Source organism: Abramis brama (genome assembly GCF_963993115.1).
Source record: "Abramis brama genome assembly, chromosome: 2".
NCBI lineage: Eukaryota > Metazoa > Chordata > Actinopteri > Cypriniformes > Leuciscidae > Abramis > Abramis brama.
The window spans coordinates 24,788,136-24,811,898 of NC_139964.1; the positions used below are offsets into that span (position 1 = coordinate 24,788,136).

General features: G+C 34.6%; 1 protein-coding gene across 1 annotated transcript; it reads left to right on the plus strand.

The window, feature by feature from the left end:
* The first annotated feature begins 979 nt into the window (after positions 1-979).
* Positions 980-5,169, plus strand: LOC311077904 (uncharacterized protein). Its single transcript, XM_084106552.1, has 7 exons — positions 980-1,239; positions 1,975-2,280; positions 2,534-2,674; positions 3,369-3,407; positions 3,605-3,712; positions 3,819-3,865; positions 3,988-5,169. Exons 1-7 carry the CDS (start codon positions 1,197-1,199, stop codon positions 4,141-4,143), a joined length of 840 nt encoding a protein of 279 aa, XP_083962678.1. The 5' UTR covers positions 980-1,196; the 3' UTR covers positions 4,144-5,169.
* The last annotated feature ends 18,594 nt before the right edge of the window (positions 5,170-23,763 follow it).

The following is a 23,763-nucleotide window of genomic DNA, read 5'->3' on the forward strand; positions in this document are numbered from 1 at the left end:
GGGCGGGTGCGGTTTTGAAAAGTGGTCAAAAACGTGGTGCGGATGGATGGCGGACGGATGATGAGTTTTGTGATGCGGTTGCGGATGAAATAATAGCCCATCCGCGCATCTCTACTGGCAGGTCATGTTAGTCAAGCTCTCATCAGTTACTCTCAAATGATCATCAAAAACTCATTATATGTCACTTTTTATATAATCTGGAATTAAATAAAATGTATCAACACATAGTTTGGAATTCATGAGTTGTATCTCCCAGGATATGTTGCCCTATTAGGGTATAAAAAGTCCCAAGTCATCAAGGGGCCTGAAGGGTTGGAAACCCCTTTTCTACCATAAAATGAGCTGTGTGAAACTCTGCCACAGTCTTAGATGAAATCAACTGAAGATAAAAGAAGACATTAAATCTCTCAAGATCTCAGCAAATGAGGATTAAACAACAGCATTGCCAGCTTCACTTATTACTAACCAGACTGACTTTATTTCTGTTACACGTCTACAGAAGTTCCTATTGAGAATTAACAGAGGTCTCGATATTGATGATTTATTGAGCATGTCTGGTCACCATTATGGTAATCTGTGTTTGCTTTAGTTGGGCAGTTTGACTCTTGACTTCTTTTGTGAGTGTATGGTCTGTGTTTACCAAAATAAATTAACATTGATTTAAAGGGATAGTTCACTTCTAAATTATATACTTTATAAAGATATTTTGAAGAATGTCAGCAACCAGACAGTTAACTGGACCCATTGACTTCCTACTATGGAAGTCAATGGGTCAGTTAACTGTTTGGTTGCTGAAATTCTTCAAAATATCTTCCTTTGTGTTCAGCAGAAGAGAGAAATTCATACAGATTTGAAACAACTTAAGGGTGAGTATATGATGACAAAATTTTGAAGTGAACTATCCCTTTACGATTGTTTTAATAATTTCTAGCTTTCTCTGACCTTACCCTGATCCTGCATAAAAGGGGAATGTCCATTCAAACCAAAAGTTAATCAAGAGGAAGTGGTCAGGTTCTGAATAGGAGTGTGTGGGTGTCTTGAAACCAGCGTACATGTGAGAATGTGAGTGCACAGGAGGATACTGGCATACATGTTTTCTACTGCTCTTGATGGTATAAAAGAGCTCCTAACGTCAATATTAACGCTTAGAAAGGTAAAACTGGACTAAACCATCCATAATAGGACCCCTACTTAAAATGAAGTTCTTCAGTGTTCTCTGGCTCTGGATGTTTCTGTCAGGTAAGTTCTCAATAGATGTGTGATAGAAACTCTACTGTCTATGGGAATCATTCAGTTTGCTGTGCACCATGAAAGCAAATAAGAGTAAAGGTGTTCCAATTGATCGGGCGCCGACTGTTGTCAGCCAATAAAGGCTATAAAGGCCGATCAGATGATGCAAACTTGCCAGACATTTTTTCTATGTGCAGCTAAAATCACTTAACTACACAGAAAAAAAAAAAAAAATCCAGTGTTAAATGAATTCTCCTGGGAGTTTTTTTTAAACAACTTTTAAGAAATCCTTTGGATTGAAAATGCTGGATCTAATGCTGTAGAATCACAAGGCTGCTGTAATCAATAAGGTAAACCTAACTCAGAGATTAGGCAATAGATTAGCTTGGTGATTCAGGTCAAATGATGATTATGTCAAAACACATCCAACACCACCTGATCAACTGTGTAAAATACTACAGTTAATACAGAGAGAAAGGTCATAAATATAAGTATGTGTTTAATCAGATCTCTCTGAACAAATAATTTCACCATCTATTATATCTGTTTGCATTTGTGCTGTAAATATAATACATTTACAGTAAATAAATGCAGTGTTAAGCAATCACACTTCCTATTATTGTGTTGAAAATGTACAGTAATAGACAATAAGTGTAACAATAAGTTGCATTTGCTATTGAATAACTGAAACCGAAGCGTCTCGAAGAGGAACTGATCAGTAAAAACCCTATTTTCCTTAAACAGAATTTAAGACTTCAACTACTGGTCGAATTTCTGGATATATCGGAAGATACGTCACCATTTCTTGTTCTCATGAATGGGCTTCAACCAACATAAAGTATTTCTGCAGAGATCCATGTAAAGACAGAGATGTTTTAGTTAAATCTGACCGGTCACCTAAAGGGAGATACACACTGGAGGATTCTGGGACAGGAACGTTCACCGTGACCATCACTGATCTACAGGAGTCCGACTCTGGGATTTACTGGTGTGGAGTGCAGAGAACTGGACTAGACACATATCAGAAAGTCCATCTAACAGTATCTAAAGGTAATAATGACAGGCAACATTATTGTGCATTACATTACTTTGCCAAGCTATCAATATACTCATAATGTACACATACTCAAATCATTTCCTTAAAATTAATTTTGCCTGTGTGAGACAGCAATGAAGGTTTGCAGTACTACTGTTTGTTTCATATTAAATGGCATAGTAAGCTATTTAGGCAACAAAACTGTTCTTTAGGATGATCCCAGGAATGCAGATGTGTCTTTGACATTTCTCTAAAACCTACAAACAGACAACACAAAGAACTTGGAAGAAGTGACTTATCTTAAGACGACGGAAACACAAACAAATCCATGGAGAAATGCTGAACCGACTACACCAAGACACTCATCTTCAACCACTAAGGACAGCGCAGGCTCACTGACATCAACAGGTAGACAAACATTTGAATGCCTGCATTTCTATCTTACCTCAATCTGTTTTTGTCCACAGTGAGTGTGTCTGTGAAGTTTCAGCTCAAAATACCCCACAGATCATATCTTATAGAATGCCCTAATTATAAATGTGCGTTTATGAATTATACAGATTTTGAGCGTTTTTGGGTTAAAAATCACGACATAGCTCTGGTCTCTGTGAATACAGTCAGAGACAATGGTAACTTTAGCCACATTAGCCATACAGCGTGCTAACAAGCACATTCAGAAAGGCAATTTGCAAACATTCCCAAAATATAAAGTCTGATACTTACATGTTCTGGATATTAAGGTGGATGATGAACAGTAGGTATTGACCCATTTTTGAGAATTGTATCACTAGCTGCTCTAGTGACGATATAAACATGGCGGACTGTGTGCGGCTCACTCAGGGCGGGATCTATGCTAATAGGGAAGAGATCGTCACCAATCATGGGCGGGGCTTGTCCTACTGTGACATCACAGAAGGCTGAAACCTGGAACAGCTTTTGAGCCACTGATTTATGGGGATTAATAGGAAAGGAGTGGGTGGATTTTTTACCATTATAGGGTGGTTGTTGACACACTGTTGAAACACATTTATGTTCAAACTAATTTTGCATAATTGGTCCACTTTAAGGCTTAACAGATGTTGCTGTCTCCTCCCTTTTAAAGGTTTTGTCAAATCATCTGGTCCAGCTGGCAAAAAAGCAGGTGAGTTGCAGCCCCTTTATAGATAGATTGACATTTTACGTGTCTTATTTAAGTTATGCAAACTGTTTCCATTTTCTTTTGTCACTATATATGTAAATAAAAATGTTATGACCCAAAAGTCCTCTATATGATATAAAGGTGTCATGAAAAATTAACTTTTACTTTTAATTGCACCTTATCTGTCCATATATTCCCAGTGCCTGTGTATCTTATTCTCTATGCTTCTATTGGACTGGTTGTTATGTTGATCATATCTTCAGTTGGACTGGTCACTTGTCAGTGGAGAAAGAGAGTCAAGCAATCAAGTGTGTAAATATTCAAATATGACAAAAAAAAAAAAAAAAAAAAATATATATTTTGGAAGTTAATTTCACAGAAAAAAAAAAATCCATATTCTTTGCTTTATTTCAGGATATTTTATAACTAGATCTATATACAATGAGCGTCACAGCGAAGAGGTGAGTGGCACACAGGAACATCATAAGATCCGAGACACCACAAACACACAACTTCTGCTTACTTTATTAACCATTTCAACGGCTGATTAACAACTGAATAACGGTTTGTGTTTGTGATTCAGGCCATCGGTGTTTATGCGAACAATCCTGATGGCAGACCCTACGCCACCCTAAAGAAATCGAGTAACAAGTCAAAGGAAAAGCGCCAATCAGATCCAATCTATCAGAACCTACACTTCAACACTAGCCAGGGAGATACTGTCTATGGAAATATATAAAAAAATGCACTCCACTGTCCTCACTCAACATGTTCTACATTACAAGCCTGAAACGTGTGTCAGGACAATTTGTCTGGACATTAACACCATTTTTGAACAGTATATGGGAAAAAAATATTTTCTGTCCCGCCAGCTGAGAAAATGGCACCAAATGCAGTATTTGTTCAACTTAAGATACCGTCAATATGTTTCCATGCACCTACTTTTATGCGCATTTTGGGATATGTTAAAAATGAGATGTGCATACATTCTTAAAATGCGCATAATAATGTATGCGCTCATTTGAGGCGTATTTTATCCGATAATAAGACATATGCTTAAACTACTTTTAAACTAAACACGTTTGTTAAATAAATCGCTTGATGAGCAACAAAATCCATGTGACTTTGCCTTAAAAGAGGCTGTGATTGGATGACTGGATTAATCATTGGACCAATCGCATCACAGCTTCTCATATGTTGGTTTGATGGTTCTGAAACGCCTGAGTCAAAGTCTGTGATCAGAATGATTTGGTTTAATTCCTCCAGAAGCGACTCACATGATTGTTCACAAACACCAGCATCTGAACGCCAGAGAACATGACAGAGTTTATTGTGTTTCGTCTGTCGCTCTGAACACAACTCATTTATGATGGAGGAAAAAAGAGCCACAGTTTCTTTCACGATTGCAGCAACTTCCAATTTTATTACAGATATTTTCCCAGGACATGAGATGGAAACGCTACTTTATTCACAAATGTTATGTGATATTCCAATTATGAGCATAAGTTAAATTCACAACCTCTAAAACAAACATAGCTAATGACAAAACTGTACATTTCAAGAAAACAATGACAGTTATACAGGCCACATAAATGAATGAAATATGATTGAAGTAGGATCCATAATCTATGTAAACATGTGGAATCATCTCCTGGCGAGAAATTTCACATTTCAACTATTTCATATATGTGTCTTTTTTTTACATGTCATGGCAAACCAGAAAAACTGACATATAAAATAAAATAAAAAAACATTTTCCTCTTCACAGCCATGAGAAATGGTTTTAAGGCATAAGAGTTTTAAGAAATACCTATGTGGCGTTCACACTAATGGAGATTTGCAGCAATCAAACAACATTTCATGAATTTTCAATAAAAGCTTGTGATTTCTGCACTTCCATGGCTTCGATGTGATTGTCATTTGCATATGGTTGCCGTCACTCTCGCCATGGTTCTCCTTGATAATGAAGGAAAGTCCTTGACCACCTCAAATAGAGATTACTTAAATAATTACCTATAAAAAGCTCTAATTGTTACTGCAACACTTTGTAGATGTGTATGTCGTGTTTCTAAACTTTTACTCCCATAATTGAGGCCTCTAATTCTCATTAAAAAAGTCCTTATTTTTTTTAATCTTCTATGACAAAATGGAGTTAACAGTATTTTTTCAATTTAGTAATTTTAATGACCGAACTAAAATACAAAAAAAGCGGCATGTTGACATGTCCTGACAGATGATCAGCTTACAGCAACATTTAACACTCAATATAACATTAAAATGACTCACCATTGCAAATCTTAAGAAACATCCATCAGAGTGTTAACACTTTTTGGATTAAACACAAGTGAAGATATTTATGGAATGCACTCAAAAAATAAACATGGTAATACAAATGAAATGAAACGGAAATGCTAAAGAAAAAAAAAATGTTATTTTTAATGACATGAGGATGTTTAGACTTTCAGGTGGTCAAAATAAAAATCTAGATCATTTGATGCCGCTGTAAATCACGGACAAGTACTGCTCTTGATCCGCAGAAGATCTGTAAAAAAAGAAGAATATATGCTGACAGTTATACCTCTTGTTTTAGTACTGCTACATAAGGATTGGCTTTTATGAAGAAACAGACACTTATTTTACATACATGTCATAAGGTCGTAAATGTAAAAGTAGAAGTAATAATGTCTCACTTGGCTTTAGTAGCAGGACGGTGAACTGTAATGCTGGCATACTGGATCTCATCCTCTTCAGGTTTCTTTGCTTTATTTCTTTTGACAGAAGCATAGAGGACCATGTCTTCACCTCCAGATTCAGAGGCCTTTCCTGCAGATGTCTGCAATAAAATCAGTGCATAACCTTTATATTAACATCTTTTGTGAATTAACAGCAATCATAACAATTCAGCTTTCCACATTCAGAATGTTTTAAAAGTGTATGATAATTCACGTACAGCTCCATGAAATGAGCAAACAAAACCTCATCAAGACATTTCATGGGAAATATGTCACCATTTAAGCAGTTATACATTTTTCAATAACTGTAAAAAAAAAAAAGTTTAATATCTCTGTATTTCACATCAGTGATCAATAACAACTGTGTTAAACGAACACGTCACAGTGATGGAGAACTTTTTTTCCCCAAAATATCTTTGTGTTCTGCATTTTTAATGCATACAGTATATGAAGTATGACTAGTGAAATATGAAGTCATTTAACTTTGACCTACCTTTTTTTGCTCAATGTCCCGTGAGTCATTTAAATGGTTGTCACTGTCCTTAGGGTCATTATTTCTGATCTTCTTCCTTTAAGTATAAATGCATATATAAAAGTTACTTTATACTGCAAAAAGTGGCTATCTAATTGGTTAACCTTCATACAATGACAAAACATTTTTTCACTGAACTAAAAATATCTACAAAACAAATTCAAGTAGGATTTGAGTCAATTGATCAAAAGTCAGAATATTAATTATATACAGTATATAATGCTCACTGACCTTCTGCATACAATGATGATGAGGAGGAACAAGCTAAATAAAGCCACAGTTGCAGTAATGGCACACAAACCAATGATAAACCAGATACTCCAGACATCTAATGTAAAAGAAAGGGAACATTGGCATCATTTATTTCTATTAAAGTCTTTAACCCTTAAAGTCCACACTTACCAGATGTGGGCCGGATCTGGGCCAGCACTATGTTGCTGTCTGGGTTTAATCTGTTTGTCAACTTGTTTTCTTTCAAGTAGGACAGGTTTTGCATTTATTTTTGAAACTGACTGATCATAGGCCTCATTGATCTGAGGATAAAGAGGCGTAAAATAAGGTGTGTGTGTGTGTGTGTGAGTGTGTGTGTGTGTGTGTGTGTGTGTGTGTGTGTGTGTGTGTGTGTGTGTGTGTGTGTGTGTGTGTGTGTGTGTGTGTGTGTGTGTGTGTGTGTGTGTGTGTGTGTGTGTGTGTGTGTGTGTGTCAATATCAGCTCAGATCAATGAGGCCTAGGATCAATCAATTCCCAAAAGAAATACAAATCCTGACGTATTTGAAAGAAAGCAAGTCGACAAAAGGAACACCTCAAGTTTAACTGTCACAATCCTGGTTTTGTGTATTGTGTTGTGTAAGTTTTACAAATGAAAAAAAAAAAAAAACCTTTTGAAGTCACCATTATGGCGATCAGTATCTGTATTAGTTTTTTCTCAGACATTTTGTGCACTGCTTAAGTACGAGTAATTTTAAAAAGTGAATCAACTTGTAATAGCAGTAAAATGACTGTTTATCTTGTTTTTCTTTTCATAAATGATCTAAATATTTATGAATTTTGACCATTAATGAATAAAAAAGTAAAAAAAAAAAAAAAAAAAGTTAAGCTGATTTGATTAAAAAAAATACTTGAAGAGATCTATGTGAGATTTTCCAGAAACACTAGAACCTGTGTAAAAATTGAAACACACTCATCATATAAATTTAATTATCAAAAGGCCTATAAGAAAAACTGTTGCATCACGTTCTTCCTCTGAGGTAAAGGCTTATTCCTCACTGAGGGAAATTATTCCAAAAATGATGAAAAAAGTAAATAATCTGATGAAGCTAGGTGCTTTGTTTTATGGAGGTGATGGGGACGTTTACATGATGTTCACATGGATGATTACCATAGCCTGTGCTTCACGTATGATAATGAGCTCAGACAGGAACGAGTCGACTGAGGCTACCTCTGGTTTTGGAGTTGTGAAAAACACTGGTGTTTTGAAGTTTATCTATGTGTCATCTTTTTACTCTTTTAATTCATTTTATAACTGTAACATACACTGTAAAAATGAATATGCTATATCTAATCAATAAAATTGTGGCAACAGATTACAAGCAATATTATTAATTAAATTTAACAAATTAGAATTGAGTAATAATTAATTAATCAAATTAATTCTTTAAAAGTTAACCATTTAAAATGAGTAAAATTTACAACAATTTTTTTTTTTTATTGCCAGCATTTATTGACAATTTTATTGATTAGATATAGCGTATTGATTTGAATTTATTTATAACTGTTTTAATTTTCCAAAAGCATTTGGTAATATTTTGTTGCTATAATGAGTATATACAAATAAAAGTAGATGCTTTTGAATGATGTCTTTTATCTATGACCAGAAAATGACAGAGTATATCAAGTTCTTTCTGATATTATCAGGAAACAATGTATGGGGTCGCGCATCCGCAGACAAGATAAGTAAATAAAACATTAACTTAATTTTCATTTTCTTATACATTTTTTTAACCGTTTCTTATTTCTCTTTATTTCTTTTTACAATTATTTATTTACAAAACCAAAACAAAAAACCGAATAAAGAATTATCATCAATTAAATATATAATTATGATCAGTTATCATTCAAGAAACAACATTCAATTACGGGTATGTAATATGAACATTTCAACCCGTTGGATTTGTGTGCTGGGAGTATTTTCTGTGATGATTCCATATTTACATGGCTGAGTGACATCAGAATGACCAATAAATATACAGTACAGGTCAAAAGTTTGGAAACATTATGATTTTTTTATATTTTTAAAAGAAGTCTCTAATGCTTATCAAGGCTGCGTTTATTTGATCAAAAATACAGAAAAAAAAACAGTAATATTGTGAAATATTATTACAACTTAAAATAATAGTTTTCTATTTGAATATACTTCAAAAAATAATTTATTCCTGTGATGCAAAGCTGAATTTTCAGGATCATTACTCCAGTCTTCAGTGTCACATTTGACATCCAGTCTATCACATGATCCTTTAGAAATCATTATAATATTCTGATTTATTATGAGTGTTGGAAACAGTTCTGCTGCCTAATATATTTGATGAATAAAAGGTTAAAAAGAACTGCATTTATTAAAAAACAAAAACAAAATTCTAATAATATAAATCTTCTTTACTATCATTTTTTATCAATTTAACACATCCTTGATTTATTTAGAAAAAAAGAAAAAAAAAAAAAATGACTGACCCCAAATTACAATGACCACTAGTGTATATTGTTGTTACAAAAGATTTCTATTTTTAAAAAATTGCCTCTTTTTTTATTTTTATTTTTTTACTTTTTATTCATCAAAGTATCCTAAAAAAGTATCACAGGTTATGAAAAAATATTAAGCAGCAGAACTGTTTCCAACTTTAATAATGAATCATCATATTAGAATGATTTCTAAAGGATCATGTGATAGACTGGAGTAATGATCCTGAAAATTCAGCTTTGCATCACAGAAATAAATGATAAAGTATAATAAATTGAAAACCAATTATTTTAAATTGTAATAATATATCACAATATTACTTTTTTTTTCTGTATTTTTGATCAAATAAATGCAGGCTTGATGAGCAGAGGAAACTTCTTTCAAAAACATTAAAAATAGTAATGTTTCCAAACTTTTGACCTGTACTGTATTTATTTAATATCGAAGAAAACCGAAGTAGCACAAACATAAAATGTATGGCACAAACGATTGAGACTATTTTGCCTACGTTTTGCGTTGAGTGTAGGTCAACTTCATGTGAGTGATTGCTGGTGGTTCTACATGTCAGATTGAGCGTTTCTTTCTCCAGCACCAGCTGTGGAGCCTGAACCTGAAGGCCTGGAGGAAACACATCTTTCTCACCATGTCCTAACTAACAACTTTTTGTTAAATAAATAATGGAAATGAAGGACGGAAGTGCTTTACCAGAAACATGAAGTTGAATTCCTGGTTGACCAATCCATTTTTGTTTATCAGTTGCAGTTATTATTCTAAAACAATATGCTCTTTCATCGTTTTCAGTGACGCTGTTCAGTCTGAGGACGGCAGTTTTGTTTTGTCTGTCTTCAATGTATTCAACCCTGTCTTTATACTCTGGATATTTTATTAAACTTTTGATATCTTCTGTTTTGTTCTGATTCTCACACTTTATCCAAAATGTATCTGTGAGATTATACTGCTGAGGGTATGTATATGTGCAAGACATGTTTACTGAGGATCCTTTGAGAGCATATATTGATTTATTTTCATAAGTCACATTCCAGTTTTCTCCAAAAACTCCTGAAACACAAAATAAAAGATAAGTAGCAAATCTTGAGTTATTTGTAAATGAAACTCAATAATATGAACAATTTGCTGCTGAAGAGATGACACACACACACACACACACACACACACACACACACACACACACACACACACACACACACACACACACACACACACACACACACACACACACACACACACACACACACACACACACACACACACACACACACACACACACTTGCTGTTGTAGAAAGCAGAAATGATCACGCTGACACAGAACTGTGAAAAACGCATCAACCATTTAACGGTGCTTTAAGCAATTTCAGCCATTTAGTAACATGCAAAATAACTGACAGGCTGAAACTGTTTCTGACTGGTGGACCGTGGATACTTAATTAAACATCTACTTTATTAAGTTAATGCATGATTTAAAAAAAAAAAAAATGTCGCTTATAGCACCCTTTAAAGCAGTGGTTCCCAAACCTGTCCTGCCGGCACCCCAACACTGCACATTTTCTTTGTCTCCCTAATCAAACACATCTGACTCAACTCATCAGCTCAATTAACCCATGTGATAATGAGTTGATGAGTTTAATCAGGTGTGTTTTATTAGGGAGACAAAGAAAATGTGCAGTGTTGGGGTGCCGGCAGGACAGGTTTGGGAACCACTGCTTTAAATAACAGTGACTCACCAGAAGTCATGAGCAGAAAGATGAGAGGAAAACTCATTCTGAACTTCATCGCCATTCAATCAAAACCTAACAGAAAACTTTACAGTTAATGCAGTGTATGTAACAATCACTGATTGTCTAGTATAACATTATACCATATTATATGTGTCAGAAAACATAAAAACGCACATCCACTTCTTGATCAAAAGCGATCAGACAATATTTAACCCTGTGACTGTTGCTGGATTAAAGAATAGCAATACAGCTACTAAAAAGGTTTGTTATTGTCTTTGGTTGGTAGAAAGGAATAATTCTTTAATGCCCAAACGCTGCTTAGAAACTGTTTTGCTGACTCACTAACACCCAAACGCCTGAGGAGATAAAGAGTGGTTTGAACAAGTTAAACTGCTAGACTGTGGTTACAGTGAACATTGATCGCATGCTAAGAGTGCGTCTCATGCACGCTTAAGCCTTTTCCTCTGGACTTCACATTGTCCTCCATTTGTCTTTTCTCATTGTAACATCAGATTATTGTGTCTTTAGCTTTCTAGTGATAAAAGTCAACACAGAAGCTTTTCAGTTTCTTACCATGTCCAGCTGACCTGCCACCAAATTATATTCATCATAATATTAAATCTTAAATGCATGCAAATAGTGTCTTTTCAACATGGCATTTATGAGAGAAAAATATTATTGTATCATATAATTTTACTGAGTTGACAGTCTGTACACAGCAAAATCCCCAGTGTTAAATCAACACTGCTCAGAGCAAATATGGTCCCACTCTACAGAGTGTTAAAGTAACACTAAAGCAGTGTTAAAGTTAATGAGATAATTAAGTGATTAATTGAGTGATGATTGAGCATTAGTGATGAACACCTGCAGTTAACAAGCAGAATCACTGAAGGAAAGAGAAACACAAGAACTACAACTGACTTTTAGTCACAGCCTTAGATTAAATCAACTAAAGATAAAAAGAAGACATTAAATCTGTGAAGATCTCAGCAGAGGAGGATTAAACAACTCCACAAACAGCATTACCAGCTTCACTTATTACTAACCAGGGGTGCGTTTCCCAAAAGCATCGTTAGCCAACTATGGTTGCAAGTTCCCTCGTTACCAATAGAGTTCAATGGACATTGCGATGAACTTGCGACCATAGTTGGCCAACGATGCTTTCGGGAAACGCACCCCAGACTGACTTTATTTCTGTCAGTCGTCTACAGTTCTTATTGAGAATTAACAGATGTTTAGATGTTGATGTTTTAAAATCACCATTAAAAAATCACCATTATGGTGAACAGTGTTGCCTTTAGTTGTGCAATTTGACTCTTGACTTCTTATGGGAGTTTATGGTCTTTGTAACAGTGTTTACTAAAACACATAATTTGTTGCAAAGAAAGCCAGAATCAAAGACAGTCAGGTGATAGACCTATAGTTTTCAACATCATAAAGTTTACAAATTTTATCATTGACTGAAAGTGGTTATTTGTTATTAATATATATTTTTATTAACATTGACTTCTTTCTTCAGATCAGACATCAAGCTGATTTTATTTTTTTTAATTATTGGGAAAATAATCTTTGGACAAACACACAGACATCAAGAATCCACATATGAATCTCAACAATGGTGACATGCTTTTTATGCCGCAATGCATTCTGGGAGGCACCATAGTATAAAATGCTTGGCTCCCAGCATGCATTGCAGCATGAAGCATGTCACCATTGTTGAGATTCATATGCTGCTTCTTGATGTCTGTTTGTTCCTAAAAAAAAGAAAATAATAATTCAACAATGTATTTAAAAATAAAAATGTCTGCTCTGTATCAAGAAATGTGTAAGCTATTTTTTAATAACAAATGACAACTTATGATCAGGAAAAAGATTAGTGAATCACTCTACTTTATAATAATGAAAACTAAACCACCTGAACACCTTTGTTTTTGGCATTCTTTGTAACAAATTATGTACTTTGGTAAATACTGTTACAAAGACCAAAATTGTACTTAAAATGCCAAGATTCAAACTGCCCAACTAAATGAAACACCGATCACCATAATGGTGGCCAAACATTTTAAAACATCAACATCTAAACCTCTATTCATAGACATATGACAGAAATAAAGTCAATCGGGTTAGTAATAAGTGAAGCTGGTAATGCTGTTTGTGGAGTTGTTTAATCCTCCTCTGCTGAGATCTTCACAGATTTAATGTCTTCATTTCTCTTCATCTGATTTAATGTGACTGTGACTGGAAGTCAGTTGTAGTTCTTGTGTTTCTCTTTCCTTCAGTGATTCTGCTTGTTAACTGCAGGTGTTCATCACTAATGTTCAATCATCACTCAATTAATCACTTAATTATCTCATTAACTTTAACTCTGCTTCAGTGTTAATTTTAACACTCTGTAGAGTGGGATTTTGCTGTGTATTACCTACTCAATGTTCAATTACAAGCAACCCACCCAAAAACATATTCAAAAGTTAATATCAATATCTTCCATTTCACACCCTTAAATTTGACACACTCTTTATCAAATAACACATAAAACTCCCGTACCTTGTTCTTGCTGGCAGCAGCTTTCTTCACTGGTACTCAGAGAGCAAGTGGCGAGTTTGAAAACTGAACCGAGGTGTTAAGCTGAACTGGCAATGGTTATAATAACACTTCCTGTTTCTATGAGTCTCAACTTAGAAGAGCAAAGAAATTCATATTCAGAAAATTACCTATACTGCCTTCAAATATAAAAATTGCACCAATTATTTCTGTACTTTTACTCATAGAGGCCAAAAGGAGAGGATAAGAGTTACACTGATAGAAATATGACCTGATTCTTTTAATATATATTAAGACTCACTACATGCAAAATAGAAAGAAACATGACAGTGTTCAACTAATCAATGACAATAAAGACGACATCACAGAAGAAGAAGAAACTGTCTCCATCCTTTTCCTCATTGAAGTGTCATGAAGGTCTAAACTAAAGGATCTGATTTACATCAAGTTTTGAATACAAATCTTCTGTTGCAGTTTCAGCTTTTGTAATGTCACCAAATACACAAAATAAAGATCTGCTCATTCAGGAATTGAATCATATTGAACAGGACATGATAATAAACATCAAAAACACTGAAATTATATTGACTGTGTGAAATGATAAACTTGGATAAGGCGTCCAAGAATCTACAATTTCTATTTTTACAGTAGAGGCTGTTAAGCAGAATAATGACCTTTATAAAAGTAGGGTGTCAAACTCAGATCCTGAATGACCACAACCCTGCAGAGTTTAGCTCTGACTTTAACCAAACACAGCTGAACAAGCTAATCAAGGTCTTCAAGAGCACTTAAAAACTGAGGCTGTGTCCGAAATCGCCCCTACACCCTTAGATAGGGCACTATTTGACGGGACAGTTATTTGTAGTGGTGTCCTAAACCAGTGGACGTTATCGAGTGCACTCATTCAATCCCACAATGCACCGCAATAATGAGTGTGCAACTGATGTACACTCAACAGATAGAGAATACCCATAATGCACTGTGAGGGTTGTGCCGAATTAATTCCCACGTCTCGCCAGAAGATGGCGCCTGCAGCTGAATCATCCATCCATCCATTTTCCAAACTAATCTCTCTAGTTGGTAGGGTTAAAGGTATAGGGTAGGTAGGATTTTTATAAAAAAACTTTTTTTCAAATTTTCTTAAACTGTCTTTATATACCAAAACATAATTAAAATGTAAGTGCTCTGAAAAAGAGAGTATAAAAATCGAGTGACTGTAGACCTTTTAATCTGCAATAAACACAGCTAATTATTTCCATCCGGGACGAAACAATTGATTGGTTTGGGCGACTGTCACTCTCTCTCGCAACCAAGGCTACCACCCCTGTTGCTACAAGATCTGCCCATATGCGCGCGCACCCGTTTGATTTGAGGAGTGCAAGAGAGGCGCGGAACCTACGAAGAGTAAAATTATGGCAGAGAAAGAGCATTCAAAATTCAAAGCACCTGCATATGCAGTCAGTGAAGGCAAACAAGGCAAAAACTACTTCCTCGGACCCTGGTTGCCCGCACTCTTGAACGACCTCCTCTGCTTCACCCTCAACCCCGGACATGTCCTCGAACCCATAGATATCATATATAAACGCTAGATGTCTTACGGCGGAGTCACTTCCGGCATCACCGTTCGGCCATCTTGTCACAGTGAAGCTGTGAATTAAGGTGAGTGATCAGCACGCACACAAATCCTCTTATCTCGCTGAAATCTTGACGGGGACACACCGCTCTACAGTAATTTGAAAGTGATTGCAGTACCAGTTTTGGCCACAATCTTACATACGGCTCCTTTAACTGTATAAAGATGAGCGTGCTCCCCAATTTATTTATTTATTTATTTATTTATTTATTTTTTAATGCATTCAGATTTTTTTCCAAAGTAGGCTACTTTTTTTGTTGCACTTGATTACTCTATTTCTATTTATTTTTCTTTGGAATAATAAGTCAATCTGAATTTAGTAGTCTGGCTCTTCCTAATTTCCAAATATATTATTGAACAGCAAATGTTTTTTTCAGATATTCACAAATTAGAGATTTTGTGCACTAAAGCATTTAGCCTATCAACTTTCCCAATGCGCCCCTCCCTTCGGATTTGGACTCAATTTTGTGTGTGGATCCTTGTGTTAAAGCAGGGGTGGGGAACGTTGATCCTGGAGGGCCATTGTCCTGCAGAGTTTAGCTCCAACCCTGAAAAAAACATTTGGCTGCCTGCAACTTCAGTAATCCTGAAGACATTGATTAGCTTAAGGTGTGTTTGATTAGGGTTGGAGCTAAACTCTGCAGGACAATGGCCCTCCAGGATCAACGTTCCCCACCCCTGTGCTAAAGGCTCAATTTCTGAATTAGTGAATATAATTGTTAATTTGCTTTTTTCATCTTCTGACAATTGTTACGTTCCACCCAGTCTAGGATAGAAGAAGCAACATCACAGTTAATGATAACTAAAGTATTAACATAAAACAAAAATTTGGCTCCAAAAGTTACATACCAAAAATAAGAGAAATGTGGTACAACAAGGTTTATTGGTGTAACGCAAGTATAGGAAGTGTTAACACCCACTCCCCAGAACTTCTAAGTTTGGTGTATATACAATTATTTACAAGAGAAGCAGTTTCAGATCAACAGTTTAACAGTTGGGTTCAGCAAATAAAAAGTGTCTACATCAACATAACAATATTTAAACGAGAGTTTAACAACAAAAATAAATAATATGGGTAAGTTTTGTAATAAATCACAACAGGTTAGCAACTGACAGGATAAGTAAAATAAGATTTGTAATGATCCAGAACCAAACAGCAGCAGCAATGTACATCAACAACAAACAAAGCAAACCAGCAGAAAACAAGCCTTCCTTCAGTGGAGATCTTCTTTTCCTTGAAGACCGAGCAGTCATCAGCAGAGGTGAGCATCCTCACCTGGCTTAACCTGCACAAAGAAGAAGGCAGAGAAACCACATTACTGCCACCTAGTGGCTTGACACACAAGATGTTCAAAAATATAAAATACACCGGCGTAGGACGTAACGCAATCTATGCATCATCTGGTCAAGACATTGGTAATGACATTAATGAGGAGACATGGAAAGCAGTTTTGAACAGTGTTTACTCCTCTCTTTGTGCACGTCACAGGCTCATAGACTGAAAGGTGGTTCATGAAGTATAGACTATGTTATTGCGATGTTACTTTAAATATTTAAATTGCACAAGTTTTATCCTCAAATGCATTTGCATATGCAGCGCAAACATAAAATGTGAAATAAAGGCTAAAATATAGATTTGCAAAAATAAACTATTCTGCAAACTCTTGCTCAATGACAAAATACACAGTTTAAGAAACCAGAATGTTATTGATAAAGTAATGATGTTTATGAGCTCATAATGATGGATTATCAGTTTGAGAGGAGCATCAGATGTATATTCGCAGTAATACAGTTTAATGTGTACACCCACTCCCCAGAACTTCCAAGTTTGGTCTATATACAATATTTACGAGAGAAACATCAGATAAACAACAAAAATAAATAAAATGGGTAAGTTTTATAATAAATCACAGCAGGTTAGCAACTGACATGACAAGTAAAATAAAGCTTTTTAATAAAAAACGACCATTACTGCCACCCATTGGTTTGACACAGATGATGTTAAAAAATATAAAATACACCATAGGACATGGATGGGCAAACTCGGTCTTGGAGGGCCACAGCTCTGCAGAGTTTAGCTCCAACCCTGATAAACTCTCCTGCCTGTAGCTTTTTAGTAATCCTGAAGACATTGATTAGCTGGTTCAGGTGTGTTTGATTAGACAGCAACCATCAAAATAATGTTAATGAGTCAATGTTAACTGTATTGAATCAACATCTCTTTTGCTCCAGCAATTAATGTTGATTTTTATTTTTTATTTCATCCATAAATCAATGGTGATGGCGTTGAGTCAATGTTACAATGTGATGTTGGTTCAACATCATGTTTGCACTCTCAGAAAATGAAACAACTATAACTGACTTAACAACACAGCCTGAAATCAACTGCAAATAAAATACAATAAATCTCTCAAGATCTCAGCAGAAGGTCTTTTTGACAATTAACAGAGGTTTAGATGTATACATTTTATTGAAAATGTTTGTTACCATTATAGTGATCAGTGTTTCATTTAGTTGGACAGTTTGACTCTTGACTTTAATGTGATCTTTGCAACAGTGTGTACTGAAACACATAATTTATTGCAAAGAAAGCCAGAAACAAAGATAATCAGTTGAAATAATTATCATCATCATATTTCACTACTTTTTTCAACTGACCAAAAGTGGTAATTTATTATTAATAAGTTAGGTTCACAAACATTTTTTTTTTCTTGTCACAGATCAGACATTCTGAATTTTGATTTTTAAAATACATTAAAGGAAAAATATTTTATATACACATTCAGACATCAAGAATCAGCATATGAATCTCAACAATGGTGACATGCTTGAACAACAAATTATGTTTTGGTGAAACTCACATAAAAGCCAAGTCAAAGTATCCAACTAAAACAAAGACTGATCACAACAATGGTGACCAAACATTTCAAAACATCAACTACTAAACCTCTGTTAATTCTCAAAAAAAAAAAAAAAAATTCTGCTGAGATCTTGAGAGATTTATTGCCTTCTTTGATTTGCAGTTGATTTCAGGCTGTGTGGCTTTAAGTCAGTTATAGTTGTTGTGTTTCATTTTCTGAGAGTGCAAACATAATGTTGAACCAACATCACATTGTAACATTGACTCAACGCCATCGCCATTGATTTATGGATGAAATTTAAAAATAAATAAATAATTAATTTCATTAATTTCTGGAGCAAAAGAGATTTTGATTCAGTGTTGTTAACATTGACACATTAACATTATTTTGATGGTTGCTATCTATCTGGGACCCTAATCAAACACACCTGAACCAGCTAATCAATGGCTTCAGGATTACTAGAAAGCTACAGACAGGAGAGTTTATCAGGGTTGGAGCTAAACTCTGCAGAGCTGTGGCCCTCCAGGACAGAGTTTGCCCTTCCCTGCCGTAGGACGTGTAACATAAATGACAAACCCCATTTTTTATTTTATTTTCGTGTTCTCTAGATCGTTTTCATAGTGATATTTGTAGTTTTAACAAAACAACTTAAAAAAAAAGAAAAAAAAGAAAAGAGAAATTAGAAACAACCAAACAGTTTGGAAGCAAAAACTTCAGGGCTCGTGCCTAAAACAATAAACCAACAGAAACTAACTTCCCCACAAGAAAAGGAACTTCCCTACAAATAAAAAAAGAGAAACAAAACATACAATGGCCTACCCTGCCTCAATGTATAGGAGAAAAAAAAACAATGCATCCATACCCTAAGGCTTCTCAAATAATAAAGAAGTTAGGTAAAGAAGAAATAGGATCAATAGGGAACTGATGTTATCAACATCAAACTGTAGCAAAAGTGACTAACAGCACTCTGTTAAACACCAAAAGAGTTCACAGAAATTATATCTTAAAGGGATATCCCAGCTAACAGACTTTTGTTATGAGAACGTTCTCTAAATATTCTTCAGTGTTGGTTCTGGGAACGTGAAAAATGTCCAGTTTTCTTGACATTAGAGGAACGTGTTTTAAAAGGTATAATGTTCCTCAAATGTTCTTTCAACTTAATTTTGATTTAAAATTCAACATTATAGGAACGTTGATTTGTAACATTCCAAGAACATAAAAATGTCCAGTTTCCTTAATGTTACTAGAATGTTATTTAAAGGTTAGCGTGATGTTCATAAAACATTCTTTTAATCATCTTTCGAAAGAGTAATAAGAACACAAACTACAACTTTATTCAGACACAGCTTTAGATGAACTGAAGATAAAAGACATTAACTCTCTCAAGATCTGATTAAACAACTCCACAAACAGTATTGCAGATGTTTATAACATTTTTAGCTTTTTCAATTAAATCAAAATGATTTCTTAATAGTTGTTTTGATACAAAAAAATAGCAGACATCAAGATTTAGCGTATGAATCTCAGCAATGGTGACAACCCGTATAGTAAGATAAACAGATTTATTCATGCAGCAATGCTAGTTGGGAGCCATGAGTGCACCGCAACATGCTTTATATTTGTCACCAGTGTTGAGATTCAAAGGCTGATTCTGATGTCTGTGTGTCTAAGAAAAAAAAAAAAATTATAAGAACAACTTTTAAGAAATCCTTTGAATTCCATTGTAAATGTTAAAAAAGTATGCTGTTCAAGTACAGTACTGCTATAATCAATAAATTAAACCTAACTCAAAAATTAGCCTCAATAGGAGTTCAGTTATTCAGGTTAAATGATTGAGAAATAATGATTATGTTAAAACACAACCCTTATGTTCAGAGTTGATCTGTTTATCTGAATATACGGTTTGTCACCAATGCTAAGAATCATACGCTAATTCTTGATGTCTACATGAATGTCGACATTTTTTATTTTTTGTATCAAAACAACTATTAAGAAATCATTTTGATTTAACTGAAAAGGCAAAAAATGTTATGCTGTACAAGGATAGTGCTGCTATAATCAATAAAGTAAACCTAACTCGGAAATTATGCTCTTGATGAGTTCAGTGACTCGGGTCAAATAACGATAATGCTAAAACACAACCAACACCATCATATCACCTTTTCTTTTTATTCATCTGGCAGTTATAACTCAGTTACAGCAGCCAAACGTAAAATGTAAAGGTCATGAGCGCAACTAAATCAAATACTGATCACCATAATGGTGTTTAAAATGTGTGCTTTTCTCCTTCAGTGATTTTGCTTGTTAACATCAGGTGTCTTCACTAATGTTCAGTCATCACTCAATTAATCACTTAATTATCTCATTAACTTCAACACTGCCTCAGTGTTACTTATAACACGCTGAGTGTGGATTATATAAACACTGAGCAGTGTTAATTTAACACTGGGGATTTTGCTGTGTACATATGCTTTTTAACTTTACTTTTCACCATCATATGCAAAATAAAATATCTTGATATTTTAGTACAGACTTACGAGTGTTTAAAAAAATCAATAATTCCTGAAAAATTATGAAAATATATATTCAAATATGTACATTTGTAGTTTTTTATATATTTAACTGCCACACTATTTTAGGAGTCATTTGCCACCACAATGGCAACAAGAACGCTTGCTTACAGATCTACCACAGGCTCAGCTCCCTCTTACTTTCACTCGCTCCTACAAGTCTACTACCAGAAGCCTACGATCGATCAATGAGTGACGGCTCATGGTTCCATTACAGAGAGCCACAAAATCACTTACCAGAACATTCTCATTCACGGTTCCATGCTGGTGGAATGCTCTCCCCACCCTCATCCGGAATGCAGAATCCCTGACAACATTCAAAAGACAACTGAAAACTCATCTCTTCCTTGAGCACTTAACCTCATAAAAAATTAAAAATATCCCTTTTCCTTTAATCCTCCCTTGTCTGGATTATGCTACACTGAGCAATGCCTGAACTTTGTATTTTGAGCACTTCTTGCGTTGTTTAGTTGAATAGTTGCCTCTTCAAGATGACTCGCTTAAATTAGTCCTAATTTGTAGTCGCTTTGGATAATAGGCATCTGCTAAATGACTAAATGTAAATGTAAACAAGAAGTGTTTGATTTCTTCTCATCATGGAAATGGACAGTAAAACAAAAAAAAGCTTCAGTCGGGATGCAAATGTTTAAATAAACTAGATCAGTAAAAAGTGTAAAAACCTCATTTTTAAATATTTAAATATTCTGACAGTGCAACAGAATTGCTTCTGTTTTTTATTTGCTCATTAAAATGTACCATTGTTCTTCCATAGTATCATACATTTGTAGATCATGGTAACCCACACTGTAAAACCCAACAAGTTAAGCTAACTCATTTCATTTGAGGAAACCGATTGCCTCAATTCAATTAAGTTTATAAAAACAATAGTTATGAGTACTCTGAACTTATTTTAATCAAGTTCACTAAAACAATAATATTTCTTAATACACAATTAAACTTTACACTGCATTTAAATACTTTATATAGCTGAAACTTCACTTTATTGAGTAAAAACAGTGAAATGACAAACTTTAAATGAACTCAGAGCACTTGCAGTTACTGTTAGCTCACAATGTCACACACAAAGTCAAATTCAATATGTTAAGCTAACTCATTTCATTTGAGGAAACCGATTGCCTTAATTCTTTTAATTTTAAAAACCAATAGTTATGAGTACTCTGCAATTATTTCAATTGAGTTTACTAAAAGTAGATATACATTGCAGTCAAGAAATTAAGTGATTAATTAAGTGATTATTGAGCATTAGTGATTAACACCTGCTGTTAACAAGCCGAATCAATGAAGTAAAGAGAAACAAAAGAACTACAACTGACTTCCAACCACAGCCTTAGATGAAATCAACTCAAGATAAAAGACGTTTAAAGATCTCAGCAGAGGAGGATTAAACCACTACACAAACAGCATTACCAGCTTCACTTATTACTAAACAGTTTGACTTTTGTCATGCGTCTACAGAAGTTGTTATTGAGAATGAACAGAGGGTTAGATGATAATGATTTATTGAGTTTCATTTAAATACACCATGATAGTGATCAGTGTTTGCTTTAGTTGGGCTCTTGACCCTTGACTTCATAACACCAGTTTTGTCTCTGGCTGCTGTAACTGAGTGTTTATAAAACACATTTGTTATGGCACATACGCCAAAAGAAAATATGAGCATGTGGTTGTGTTAAGATGATAAAAATCATCATTTAGTGACTTGATTCTCTGATGTTTTCCAGAGCCTAATCTCTGATTAGACAGATGATGTATTACTTGTATTATTCATTATAATAGAACTGATTCTGCTGTAAGGCCCATTGTTGTGACAATCAGATTTTAAAAACCTCTATGGTGTCATGCTGACTTGCACAGTAATCAAGAATCAGCATATGAATCTCAACAATGGTGACCATTAAAAAATGATTTATGCCGCAATGCATGCTGGGAGCCATGGATAGGTTTTGTATTATGCTAGTACCCAGCATGCATTACAGCATGAATCATTTTTTAATGGTCACCATTGTTGAGATTCATATGCTGATTCTTGATGTCTGTGTGAGTCTCAGTAATGCAATAACTTTTCTGTGAAACTTTTTGTGCAGAACTATTTGTAAAATCCTTCATATTATCTGATGGTTACAACATGGCTAGCTCTTATGCTGTAGAATCACAGTTTTGAGTAAAACTAATATGTTGCCCTTTTAATCAGAGATCAGACTCTGAATGAAATCAGTGAATCAAGTCACTAAATGATGATTGCCATCATCAATCCTTCACCATCAACACCCAATCAGACTTTTCCTTGCCTTTTGTGCCATAACAAATATGTTTTATAAACACTCAATTATAGCAGCCAAAGAAAATCTTATGTGCAAAGGTCAAGGGTCAAGAGCCCAACTAAAGCAAACGCTGATCTCCATCATGGTGACCTTAAATGAAACTCAAATCATCAACTTCTAAACCTTTGTTAATTCTAATAAGAACTTCTGTAGACGAATGGCAATAATAAAGTCAAAGTGGTTAGTAATAAGTGAAGCTTGTAATGTTGTTTGTGGAGTTGTTTAATCCTCCTCTGCTGAGATCTTGAGATATTTAATGTCTTCTTTTATCTCCAGTTGATTTTGCTGTGGCTGGAAGTCAGTTGTAGTTCTTGTGTTTCTCTTTCCTTCAGTGATTCTGCACGTTAACAGCAGGTGCTCATCACTAATGCTCAATCATCACTTAATTAATCACTTAATTATACAATTATCATTCTGGGATCTAGAAATGTTCTATAATTCATTCAGTTTGAGTTCTGTTTCAGTCATTCAAGTTTCTGTAATTTGTGAGTGCTGTGAACTCAATTTTATTTAGTACATATTACTGTTAGGTTTACAGTGTAACCATACATGGCTCTTCACTACCACAGTGAACAAAAAAACAAAAACAAAAAAAAACTTGTATGTGTTTTCAAAAACAGTAGCCCAAAATTGTGTATGTCATTTTAATTTATGTAATTTTGTAGAGACAACAGTGC